The sequence below is a fragment of the Diadema antillarum genome, unplaced genomic scaffold, assembly GCF_040938485.1.
Source record: "Diadema antillarum isolate AM-2024a unplaced genomic scaffold, OU_Dant_1.0 seq00000770_RagTag, whole genome shotgun sequence".
NCBI classification, from domain to species: Eukaryota; Metazoa; Echinodermata; class Echinoidea; order Diadematoida; family Diadematidae; genus Diadema; species Diadema antillarum.
In genome coordinates this window covers 1,466,443-1,480,101 of record NW_027271660.1, presented here as the reverse complement: position 1 = coordinate 1,480,101, position 13,659 = coordinate 1,466,443, and the positions used below count along the sequence as shown (strand labels likewise).

At 39.4% G+C, this 13,659-nt stretch overlaps 1 protein-coding gene across 1 annotated transcript; it reads left to right on the top strand.

Moving 5' to 3' along the window:
• The first annotated feature begins 6,025 nt into the window (after positions 1-6,025).
• On the top strand, positions 6,026-13,452 carry LOC139738862 (estrogen-related receptor gamma-like). The gene is made up of 5 exons (XM_071649495.1): positions 6,026-6,125; positions 7,765-8,025; positions 8,538-8,775; positions 9,756-9,940; positions 13,208-13,452. Exons 1-5 carry the CDS (start codon positions 6,026-6,028, stop codon positions 13,450-13,452), a joined length of 1,029 nt encoding a protein of 342 aa, XP_071505596.1.
• The last annotated feature ends 207 nt before the right edge of the window (positions 13,453-13,659 follow it).

Sequence of the window (13,659 nt, the reverse complement as noted above, 5' to 3'; positions counted from 1 at the left end):
TTATATATTTTGTAAATTTAAAATTGGGGGCTGAGAACGGTTAAAGTAGCTTGATTTATATAGCGTTATAATGAACTGATAATAATAAATTGTGTATGTATAATTGTTGTGTAGTAGAATGATAGGGTGTTGTTTGTATTCATTGTGCTTATCATAGACGTAATTATATAATTGTGATGTAAAATGTATTTGTATTGTCATGATCATTATATTTTTGTTGCAATGTAATGCCAGTGGAAGCCAAATTTCTATGTCTGACATAGACCAATAAAGAAATGAATGAATGAATGATCACGTGTTTTTTGTCAATGTATTTTTTTTTTCAAATATCACAAATCTGTTTTGTTAATGCATTGTATATGATTTTCCCTGTTTATTTAATGGAAATGAAAAATAAAGATGAAGTTGAAGTTGAAGATGCCAGATCACGTCATGAGGACTAAACACTGCATCACATAAATCCTGTGAACTCTCCCTATACAGGTCCACACTCATCGAGTTCTGCTGGTTCAACAGTGTCGTACAGTTGCGTGTTAATTGTAAAACATGTTGCTGATTTTCTGATCAACCCAAGGCAGATTGTTACGAACTGAGCCACATCGCTTGCCCCAAGTTGGAGATAATGATTGTACAGCTAGGTGGTAGATATAGGCGGTAGGTGGAAGACAAGGTATCACACTGAACCATCCCCCTTCCAGGATGCTGGCCACACTTGGTGATAAAGCATTTTCATCTGCTGCTCCCAAACTGTGGAATCAACCACCCCAAACTCTCCGCAATCAACATTCCCTTATAACTTAAAAAACATCTAAGAGCTCACTATTTTCATTAATGATATCTTTGTAAAGCCCATTTTAATATGTATGTGCATGGAAAATGTGCTATTTCAATGAACTGGTATTATTATTATCATTATCATTATCATTAGTTATTATTATTATTATTATTATTATTATTATTATTATTATCATTATAATTATTATTGTTATTATCATTGTTATTGTTATTAGCATCATTATTATAATTATTATGATTGTTATTAGATGGCTTTTATGGGAACTGGAGGTATGTGGTGGTCTCAAAGCACTCTTACTATCTCGTTACCAAAGAAAGACAAAATATTTGTGTCTGTATGATAATACAAGGAACATGTTTTAGGACCATGTCTTTGATGTTATTTCGGAACGGTTAAACACCATTTTATAGCATTTAAAATCTTTCGGCTGGGTACATTCTTTCAGTTCCCTCCCATATCAATCATAATAGCTTTGCGAATGTATCATTTACCCCCCCCCCCCCCAAAAAAAAAAAAAAAACAAAAACAAAACAAAACAAAACAAAACAAACAAACAAACAAACAAACAAACAAAACAAAACAAAACAAACAAACAAACAGAACTGAGAAAATATCTAAGAAAGGGGGGGGGGGGTTCGTGTGTCGATATGGACGCCATCTTCATGCGGTTTTTCTTAAAGCCTTTTTGGTTTGTGTATACATGAGGGTCTAAGGTCTGGCGTCAGTTACGCTATTATAGAATAAACAGGCTTTAATTGGGCTCAGCACATCAATGGTGTAGCTGCAATATTAACTGTGAAGCATTACATCAGTCCATGACTGATCTTGGCTATCCCGAAAACTCCACGGCCGACCCAGTAAAGTAAGATAGACTGACAAGGAGAAGGGGAGCAACTTGCATTGACTATGTACATCTTGACTATAATCACAGAGCGCAACAACTATAAACCACAAACGATAGCACCAACAAAGGAAGCGTTAAGTAACCGAGAGAGTATATGGACTCCGCTACCATGTTCCCGTTCTAAGGGGAGGGGGGGGGGGGGGGGGGGGAGGGGGGGGGGTAATATATCCACCATGTTAAACAGGTTATTTTTCCATTCACAACACACACGCGGACGCAGGCACCCATGTGGACATTTCATGTAAGCACGTATTAGAGATATCGTGCAGGAAAGGATATTTAAAACTAGGGGTGCATGGGGAATTAAGTGAAGACAAGAGTCGTAGTATTTTCAGCTAATTAATTGTAATCACCGAAGTGGAAAATAGTTCACGACCTATTGGGAAAAACACAACTACCCTTATAATTCCTCCCCTCCAAAAGAACAACAAACAAATGAGGTAAACGCCAAGCGATATCTCGCCCGCATATTTTTTTCATGAAACCTCATTGAACTTTTGATCTTTCAACTTGTTCGACTTAACCGATATTCGAACTTGACCGGCATGTTTGGTGATGTACCTGTGATGTGAGTTTTCAGTGGTCAAAGCTTATAAAGCCCTGGAAAGTTATTAAGAGTATATGACGCTCAAAGGAAAAGTTCATTGTCGGGATTCATCAATTATTTCAACTTAAAGGACAAGTTCACCTTCATAGACATGTGGGTTGAGTGAATGCATCCAATAGTAGAAGACATCAGTGAGAGTTTGAGGAAAATCGGACAATCCGTTCAAAAGTTATGAATTTGTGAAGTTTCTGCTCAGTCACGGCTGGATGAAATGACTACTTTAGCTTGTGATGTCACATGAGTACAACGATATAAAGAAAGAATAAGGAAAATTCAACATTTTTCCATTTTTCTCGCATAACAAAAGAACACTCGCCTTCTCTCATTCAGAAGGCAGGGGGAATAATATTATCCTTAATATACGTCAGTAACAAGTCGAAGAAGTGTGCACTTTAATAAAAAAGTAAAGTTTTGTGAAATTCTCTTTTTATTTTCCTTATATCGTTGCACGCATGTGACATCATACACAGTAGTAGTCTTCTCATCCAGCAGTGACTGCACAGATACTTAAAAATTCATAACTTTTGAATGGATTGTCCGATTTTCCTCAAACTTTTACTGATGTATTCTACTATTGCTGCATTCTCTCATTCCTTATGTATATGAAGGTGGACTTTTCCTTTAAGGGGCATCTTTATAGGTGATGTAGGTCCTATGCAGGTGGTGTTATACTTAGCTGGTGATGATCACAGCTCAAATCTGTGGATAGTTATTGAGTGCACCACAATACGATGAATACAGAGCTAATTAGAGCAAGTTCAGTAGCCCTATGACCTTTGACCTCTTCGGACTCCACCCACATTCGAATTTGACTGGCACCTTTAGGTTACGTATATACCGTTGGTGTGAGTTTGGTGTCCATAGCTCTGAACTGTCGAAAGTTAGAGAGAGTATAGGGACTTTGCTCAAAATATTGTTGACACCAACGACAGGAAAAACAGCAGCGACGCGTAAATAATTGTCTTATTTCCGCCGTGATGGATAGACTCCCCCTAAAATTAAGAGTAGATGAATACTGTGTAAGTCACGAATTTAGGCATATCAACTCTGTACGGTTCACTGATGTATATAGGACAACTCAACATAGGTGAATTTTGGTATTATATCCTATCGTTCTTCTGATAATGATTTCTCGCTCTAATAGTGCATGGATACTTGTGTCGGATTGCAAGATGAGAGAAGAATGTGCTGTTTTCTGTTTTGCATACACGTTAATATACAATTATGAAGTAATGTACTGTTAATAGTAGGTCATTGTAGGCGGATGAAACGGAGAACGGTTCTATATGGTTCAACAGAAACAGAAATTGAATTTCTCATCTTCTAAAGGGTTGATATCAAAACCAGCATTTTTTATTGTTGAAGAAAAACAAACCCATAAAGCTCGTCTACAACACCAAAATTGAATAACCATCCGATTCTGTGACGCCAAGGCAGGCGTACTACAGTTCTGCTGGTATGTTGGACGTTTGCGCCATGACCGTTCAGGTAGTATCCACCGTCATTTCCTATCAGAGTTCGATCTACTCCCACTGGAATCCAAAATGGTTCCAACATCTAAAATACCCAGTCTGCCATTAAATAGCCTTGTTCGATTTTGGTGCTCTTTTTCAAGTTAATGTCTATTTCAACTTTAAACGGGGGTTTCGAGTATGCCTTAAAGTATGAGTTGATTTATGTGCTGAACGGGGTGCTGACGTAACCAATTAAATCAAAACTTCTTATTTTGAAGCTCCCTAGATGAGGTCGAGCTATACAGCTTTTGATATTTATAACATTTTTCCATAACTTGTACATGGACTAATACATCGAATATCAGAGCTCGCATTACAATGACCCAGTGTCATACAAAAGACGCAGTTTTTAATAAACAAACATAATGTGGCAGCCAATGAATTTTATTTTATAAATGATCATAATTAATAATAGCTTTAAGAAAAATGTCTACAACTCGGCCAAATTCGGGATTTTTGTCTGTTGATGTCATTCCATACAAATCCAGATGTGTACAAAATCTGTATGAAGTCGCTCTGCGCGATCTTTGGATTATTATGTAAAGAGCTCTCTATTGCTGACATGCCCCTGAAGGTAACGGGAATTCTCGAAAGGTCAAGGCAAGATCCATCGTTCACGCGTATGAGAGAGAGAGATCGCAACCCTTTATACTTTAAATGAGAAGTTATCACTAAGAAACGTTGCTTAGAAGTATAACTTCACCGCATGAAATTATGAATTATTCCGCAAAATGACGTTACCTATAATTACCGGTTAGTGAAGGCATATTCGGAGGAGTCAAACTTCAAAGGTTACAAATGAAATAGCCTATAAAGCAATGTAATAATTACCTGAATAAGTAGGTTATAGGGAGCTGTGTTTTCGTATACGGTAGTCAAGGAGAATTCTTGCTTTACTTGAGAGCTAGCATGCGCCATAATACCTTTGCACGGCGTCAGACTATGTCAAACTATGGTCAGACTATGTTACCTATCATGTCTCCTACATGGACAAATATTGAATGAAAGATATGAATCAGAGGGGTGAATGTTTAGCTGTAGGTTTCTTCACTTTGTCTCCCTCTACAAAATATTGTTTCTTTCCCAATCCTTCGGACATAAGCTACATGCATGAACACACACAAGACAAAGTTGAGCACTGAAAATTAAAACTATAGTTCAAGATATGTTTGGCTAGCATTAAACTTGTTCGAGTGGTTAGTCCAGGATGATGGACTGTTTTCACAGTAGGCATAGAAATATGTCTGCCCTGCGAGACAAACTCAAAATATGTCAATCATGATGAAATAACGAAGGAGGATGAGCTGGGCTATTGCCCACAACATAACATGGAAGTATAGGCCAGCAAGTAATACACAATTAGGCGAGTGAAAGTTACTAGTATACATTTAGTGATATTTCTATATTCGGCTTTTAATCTTATTCATGATTAAAAACATTTTCTTTCTTTCTTTCTTTTTTGGCAGGAGTGGAGATATCTATCCCGTTTGTCATGCCTCGTGGCTTATTTTTGGATTCCACATCGCGCGATTTTGTCTTTACCGTCATATTATGAAATATGAGCCTACGAGATTACCAGGACATACTCGTCAACAACACTGCCACGAAAACGCACGCGCACACACACAATGTTGTATATATTATGTAAATTCATACCAAACAAATGTCTGAAGATATGGAATTATGATGGTCATAAATATAACAAAAGCCTCAATGTCTGGATGGTCTTGCATAACTCAACAGAATAATGTATCGATACTCCAGTGGCTGATCCAGGCGCGCCCCTTTATTTTTTATTTTTTTAAGCAAAATAAATGAAAAGAAATAAAAGGGGGGGGGGGGTAAAGGCGCCTCCACTTTATGGAATTCCTGGATCTGCCCCTGTACATTCATCCAATGATTAATTGCCAATTCTAAGGAAACTGCGACATAACTGTACGTGCACCTTATTGCTCTACCAGTAGATTCAGCAATATACATCTATTCCCATTTTATTGGAGGCGTTACCCTTGGTGCTTCGGGGGAAACGAAAGCACTGTAAAACGCATTACGTGAAATGCCATACAAATACAGTCAAGGCACACAGAGTGGTACAGATATACTGGTATCTACTTCGCTTTTAATAAGTAAATCCCAGGCGTTTGACTTTAGCTTCATTTTTGCTCCTTCCATTCCACTTTTGCGAGTCATGTGGAGAAGGTAAGATGGATGCTTCACAAGACGGCAGTAGTCACGAAGGCCCCATAGCCAGCTCACCAACACCAAATGAGGAAACAAGCTCAGATGTAATGATTGCCACCAAAAGTAATCAGGCAAATTCATCCCTGGCTTGCAACATTTCTCCAGCTGGGTTATCCCAAAATCGATGGAAAAATCGTTCGGAGCATGGCCGGCCATGTCTCGTGTGCGGAGATTGTGGCACAGGTAGCCACTATTCGGCTTTTTCCTGTGATGGTTGTAAGAGTTTTTTCAAAAGGTCTCTTCAGAAGAAAATGTCTTATTCTTGCCGAGGACCATCAAATCTGCAAGGACGATGTGAAATCAACAAAGTAACCAGAAACAACTGTCAATTTTGCCGGTTCCAGAAATGTCTAGACGTGGGCATGAAACCTGACGGTAAGATTTTCTTGGTCAACGGTTTATTCAAATGCTTCCCATCAATAATTCTGTCTTTTTGTGTGATGAAGACAGTATAAATACAGTATAGTATATATTATATCAAGATGTGTCCAAGGAAGCTGAGAAAAAAAGTATTGTCATTAAGTACAGATTTGATCTATTATTCATTGTCCTTTCAGAGATCAGATGTGTGTGTGTGTCTGTGTGTCTGTGTGTGTGTGTTCAGCTACTCAGTGATTGGAGAGGCCCAAGGGTCATAGTGATTTTCAATGCTTTTTTTCCAACCCAGCAACTTTAGGGAAGCTCACCAGAGAAAACCTGACATTTTGTATTCTTTTATTTTGCTTGTTTTGTTTTTTTATCTGTTATCACTTGTATTGTCTTGCACACGCCGAATAAATAATAATAATAGTAATAATAAAGATCGAATAGCTTTGTTCTACCTATAATAAAAGCAGAACTTTTACTGACGTGATACCGGTAAACTGTTGATAGTAGTTTCGAACATATCATTTTATATCAAATTTAATATTATTTGTTTATTATGATAATGATTATAATGACTCGAATTTGGGGTGTGGAGCAGTACGTATGTAATCCTGCATAAATGTTTACGGTAACCATTCGTGTTCTTTCAAACATCTTCAAATAAGACTCGATTTTATTAGTGAAAAAATAAAAAAATCTAGCGGCAGTACATGATGAATTACACGCTTTCATTTTCTTCCTGGTCCTTACAAATACCACTACAATACGACCAATAAGGTACAACCGGGAATTTTCAATCGGGAGCTATTGATCAATAAGCAGTTCACACTCTCAAGACAGATATCTAACATCATGGCAACCGGGCAAAGTCACAAGTGAAAATTACGCCAATTTTGTAAACAAGAACCTTGTGTAACCCTAACATCATATGCTAGCTGGTCATCGTGATAAGAAATATAAGACTTCTGCGATTTGATTAAAATATACGTGGTTCGACTTCTGCACGACGTTACTATCTACATGTGCTTGACTGAGCAGGTCCAACGTGCGATTAGAGCTTTAACATGTGGTCACGTCGCAAAGCAAACTATAGTTTTCGGAACAGCGGTCTCACTGACCTCCAGTCATTCAGTCGATGTTTTCACTTTAAGAGAATCGCTATCTTTGTCACACTCATTGGTAAAGGACGGATGACCAAACTTTGGCCACTATCAGTGGCATTACATCAATCTGAAGGTAAGTTTATCAAAGGCGACACATTCTTATCTATACCATTATGTATGACTACAATACTGTGTTTAACTATTGCTATACATTGCTTGATGCTCTCTTTCAGCTGTAAGAGTCAGTCGTGTGTCGGAAGGGAACTCCAGCACCAAACAGTCACTGTCAGACTGCCAAACCAGCCAGCAGCCCCGGCCAAGGTCGCCGCCTGATGTCTGCCAGAAGGGTAGTGAAGCAGCGGGAGCAGTTAGGCCCAATCCTACTGATGTGTCATTCTATCTCAATCTGAATGAAGCCGAGGCAGAGCCGTGGCAGCTCACCGTCAGGGCCCTTATCATTGCTAGCCCACAGACCTTCCCGTACGATGCCAGCAGTAGGTTTGAGACCTGCTGAATAGTGTAATGAAGCTAACTAGCAAAATTTGACATACATAAGCCCTTTTACACCATAACGTCAAAAAATAGTTGATGGATTTAAATTTGTGACAATATTCATAATGCTCCCTGACATACGCCTTACTGTAAACCTGCTATTCGTACAGATAAACCAGTTTCGATTAAGGAAAGACGTTTTCAGGGCAAACTGTTGAAGCAGAGATCTGTCTTTACATGGGAAACAATCCAATTATGCTCCTCTCGTCATTTAACCCTATAAAGCCCAAGCTTTTTCGACCCCTTCCATGCCCAAGGGGGGCACATTGTGCCCCCTCCATCCCTTGGGCCTGGAAACGTTATCAAGAACACTAGTTTTTAAGCGTAGGCTTACCTCGAATATACAGGATGAGATAAATTGAAGTTGAATCTATTGAGAGTGGTAATGCCCATGATGCCCTCTTTTGACTTTCTCTCTCTCTCTCTTTCTCCCTCTCTCTCTCTCTTGTGGTAGACCCTGAGAATTTGTCTAACATACCCTCCACATCGGACGGTATACTACCCCCTCCATCAGCCATGCCCGCCGGCAGTGCCACCAACGAAGATCTTGCCAAGGGCGGTAACCAAGAGCTTCTCATGATCATCCAGTGGGCCAAAGCCATTCCCGGCTTCCGCCAGCTATGCCTTGAGGACCAGATGAGCCTCCTTAAGGCTACTTTCATGGATCTTATGATCCTACGGGTTGCCTACAGGTAAAACTGACTTTTAAGGAGTGTTGAGGCTTTATAGGAGGAGCTTGTTTCACTAGGCCTGCCAAGTTCATAGCGTTACACGAAGAATGTATATAATAATGATTGTGGGTTCTCGATTTGGATTCTTCAACGCAAACATACATAGTCAAACTGACTTAGACATGGCCGGCGGAACCGTGGGCGCCGTGGGGCTCAGGCCCCCACACTTTTTGTGCACCATACAACGGAATACATACGGTGTCATCACTTTGGGCCCTCACACTTTTTTTTAACCCGGAAGTACGTAAGTGGCACTAAATATTTCCACTGAAGACCTTTTTTTTTTTTTTTTTTTTTTTGCTTGTCAGCTGAAAAACCCCGGAAATGGAAGGGGAGAAATGGAGGACTTTTTTTTTTGCTTGTAAGCTGAAGAAAGCTGGAAATGGAAAGGGAGAGACGAGCTGAGGACCCTTTTTTTATTATTGCTTGTTAGCTCATGAAACCCGGAAGTGGGCCCCACACTTTTGAAAACGCTCCGCCGGCTCTGTTAGAGTAGGCATATCTGTTTTATGTGAGTTATTATTCTTTTCCGAGATCTGTGCTTATTATTCGCTTTTTCTTATTTTCGCTTTCTTTCAACAAATTCATTTCCACTTACTCGTTTAAAGTTCAAGTGATTGATGACGTTTCAGACAGTGTCTCGATAATGACTAAGAGGATCTCTAAAATGACATGAGAATTGAATTATGTGTTTAATCAAATTTTCTGTTCGAACTATTTGTGGAGGATAACTTGACAAGAATCACGTTTTGTGTTTGCTTTTATGAAAATCAAACTTTCTCTTTTCGTTATTGTATACTAGATTGTAAAATTTATCATTTTCATTTCTCTGTATGAATTCAAGAGTGAAGGATATTTTTTTGTCAAGGACGTGAACTCGGAAAATGTATCATTCGTATATATAGAAACAGTTGTAAAAAGTTGTCTCAATATTGTGTCAGGTCTATGGATTCGTACCCTCTCATACGCGTTACTGGAAAACATTCCCTCACTTCGGCGGAGTGCAAGAAGTTAGGATGGGGGGACCTGAGTGATGGCACATTAGCGTTCTACAGCACCCTGCAAACCATGAAACTCGACCTGCCCGAATTCTGTATCATGAATGCCCTCGTCCTCTGCTTCCCAGGTAACGTTCACTCAGTTTCATACCTCTTAACAATTTGACATGACTGAAACACCATTATCACTATTTGAGTTGAGGTACATTTGGCATCTTCAATAACAGCATTAGCAGCACAAACCTGAACCGGTGGCAGCACAACAACGTGTTCCTAATGTCACGGTTACAGGGTTGTTTTCGTCTGAATAACAGAGCGGAAGAAATCATAGTTTGTTACGATCATATCGTGTCGGAATGTCGTTCGATCTGGTCTTTTTTTTTTTTCCGGGAATAGAACATTGTCTCGTTTGCTTCATCCACGCGCGCGCGCACACACACACACACACACACACACACACCAACACACAAGGGAGAATGAAATTCCGTGTAAGACTAATATCACTGAGAACTATAGAAATGTCGCTGGGGATGTGTCACCAGCATGCCTCCGCCATATCGCATGGTTCTCCCCATAGGTCTACATTGCCTCTTGACAATTTCATAATATGATGTGTTTGAAAGTTCGGCACAACCACAAAATAATTTGTGGAGTGCCTTGGAGGTCTATAAGTATACATTCCTTAAACCACGGACTTTGACCCAATGGCCCAAATCTTTCCTTGCAGACTTTTTATTGATTAAATAGTTTCGTGTCAGGAATTATAGTAGAATCTTAGGATTTTACCATGACCTTTAACCCTTGACCCAATGACGAAAAAAAAATCCCAAGAGAATCATTGTCAGGCAGTACATGCATATAGTTTTATGGAGATATGCAATTTCTTACGAAAAGAAAGTTCAATTTTAGCATTTCATTTGACATTTAACCTCTGACCTTTGACCCTATATTATGGCCCACAAATTTCCCTAGAGAAATTTAATTCCAGTATCACACATATAATTACAACGATTCATGAGTGAGAATGACGTTACGCATCGCAGAAACATAGAGGGAACAGTGAAACTTTAAGAATTTGAGCTTTTACATGAAGCCGAGTTTTGACTTGCTCAAAACCTGGCCAAGGCCCGGTTACACTACCCAAAAGTCGCGTAAACAAATGAACCATGTAAAAAATTTGAGCCTTACGCGATACATGCGCGGTTTGCGCATTTAATGAGTTTGTCTGACGTGGAACCTTCGTAGTTGTCAGCCGATGTGCGCCGGATCGGCGCTTTACGTGATTACGAGTTTTGAGCAGCTCAAAACTCGGCTTCGCGTAAAAGTTTACGCAGTATTGCGCTGTTTAACGTAATTTTTGCATAGTTTGCGTCGTTCTTGCGCGGACAATGCGTGAAAATATGCGTGAAATATCAGTGATCGTTCCCGACAATGTTGCCGCTATCGCGTTCATGCGCAAATAATGCGCGATTCATACGCAATTCATTAGTGATACTAGTAATGCGCAGATTATGCGTGATTTACCGGGGACCTCAGTCGTCGCGCACAACCACGTATTCGCCCTAGTTGGGGCCTTTGCGTGCCTATGCGCTGAAAATGCGTGGTTTGTTAGTGATTTTTGCGTGATATTTCCGTAGTTCTTGCGCAATTCATCGGTGATTTTCTTCGCGTAAATCAGCGGAAATTCTCGACGGACAAGTTTTACGTAATTTTTGCGTAGTTTGCGTAGTTCTTACGCGAACAATGAGCGAAATATGGGTGGAATGTCAGTGATCGGTCGCGAAAATGTTGCCGCAATCGCGTTTACCGACGACTTTCCACTGACGATTAGCAGACATTATGACCCGTGTTTTGAGTGATCTTTCCGTAGTTCTTGCGCAATTCATCGGTGATTTTCATCGCGTAAATCAGCGAAAATGGTAAAATTCTCGACGGACAAGCACGCAAAACCAGATTTCTTACGTCACTCATGCGCGTTACGCGACTTTTGGGCAGTGTGACCGAGCCCTTACGCTGTCTACAAAGTCAATTACGGACGGATAGAAGGACCGGCGGACGTACATCCCGAAAATGTAATAAATCTCGTTGCAGAGGCATAGAAAAAGCATGCCCTAAAGGGCTTTGTCGCGATATTGGCGTCATCATACTTATCTCTTAACACTCTTTAAAAGGCACATACTTTCTCGCCAGTCACTAGTTCTTCTCGAGAATGTTCCTGAAGCTATGTGTACACAGTAATACTATTGTTCTCTTAAAATGTTTGATAATCGAATCTTAATGTCAAGATGATTATTGCAGGCCTACACACATGAAAAAAAAAATTGTGAAAATGTATAATTCAGGGAGAAGCGCCTCCAATATTTATCTGATAATTATCTGATGTTCTATTTCATTCTATATATTCGATTTTCATATGATATAAATCTTGTTTGGAATGAGAATCCGTTATCAGAGTTATCTTGAAAATCGTACTTCCTGACATAATAGGCCTATGTGAAAACAAAATATTAATGTGCAACATTATATAATTATTCACGAAAAGCTTTAGATTGATATCATATTGAAAATATAAGTAAGTGATCGTTATCACTCACTTATTACTTGACGATAATTCATCAAATTTTCCGAATCGTCACATCTTTCAAGGGTATACCAAGGAGGTAGTAGGATAAAGTACCTCTTTGGGTATTCCACGGTTAAACATCGTGTAAAGGGTTTGCAATGTTGTCGATTTTTTTTATTACATTAACCTAGACTACCGCTAGGAATTTAGAGGGGCTATAAATGCATTGGACATTGTATGAGTTGATACTTCAGTTATACTTTATCATTTTGTAAATCAACAAGTTATCAATGAATCTCTATACACGTTCAGGTTTGCCGTTTTAAGCCGGTACAAATCTTCAGAAAGTCCCATTAACCTTCTCAGCACCTTCACTTCCTAAAAACAAAACAAAACAAAACAAAACAAAGCAAAGCAAAACAAAACAAAACAAAACAAAACAAAACAAAAACTGCCCTGGCTGCTTATACAATGCGGATAGTCGAAAAAACGTACCATCGTGTGGCGCGAAGACATTCGTCATTTTCTAGTTACTATGTTTCTCTCTAAAACTACGTGTTCTGTTAGGTGTAGTTCCTTTGTTATACATGTACCGTGCCATAATGATAGGGAGGCTACTCATTTATTTTTTAATTCCTTGATACACAAATACATTTTACTTATACAGTTTGATGACGGAAGATAAAATGGTTAGATATCTCCTTGAAGGTTTCATGTAATTAAATTTCTGTACCTCGTAATAACATCCTTTCCGAGTTCTTCCACAAGCTGGCAGAGTACATCAATTGGTCAATTTCATGCCACATGCCTTTGTCCGATCACTGCAACACAGATGCTCCCGGACTGACGGAATTAGACAACGTAAGGGCGCTGCAGAGGCGTTTCCTTGAATGCTTGCAAAATCATGCTCGAGACACCTATCCCAAGGAACCCAAGCGCTACGGCAAGCTCCTGCTGCGCCTACCAACCCTACGGAAGGTTAGCAACACGGCCATGGACCACTTGCTGAGGATGAGAGTAACAGGAAGAGTTGAGGTCACCAGTCTGGTTGACGAGTTAACAAACTGCACAATATAGGCCAGAAGGAACATCGAGATATACCAGTAATACCTCGGGTTTTGCACACATTGCGTGCTTTCGTTGGAAATTGCTCGGCAAACGATCGACAAGGCTCTCGAATTCTAAGTGGTGTAAAATTCCGTGTTATAGCCTCGTGGAAATCAGAAAAATTAGATATAAGAAAATGAATGAAAATATAAGGCTACCTAAGTCATGAAGGAATTT

What these genes read in the sequence shown, in the direction of transcription:
- LOC139738862 (XM_071649495.1), top strand. Translation starts at nt 6,026, where the DNA reads ATGGATGCTTCACAAGACGGCAGTAGTCACGAAGGCCCCATAGCCAGC. An exon ending in TGTAATGATTGCCACCAAAA is followed by an intron (nt 6,126 to 7,764) that starts GTAATCAGGCAA and finishes GCTCTCTTTCAG; the next exon opens with CTGTAAGAGTCAGTCGTGTG. An exon ending in CTTCCCGTACGATGCCAGCA is followed by an intron (nt 8,026 to 8,537) that starts GTAGGTTTGAGA and finishes CTCTTGTGGTAG; the next exon opens with ACCCTGAGAATTTGTCTAAC.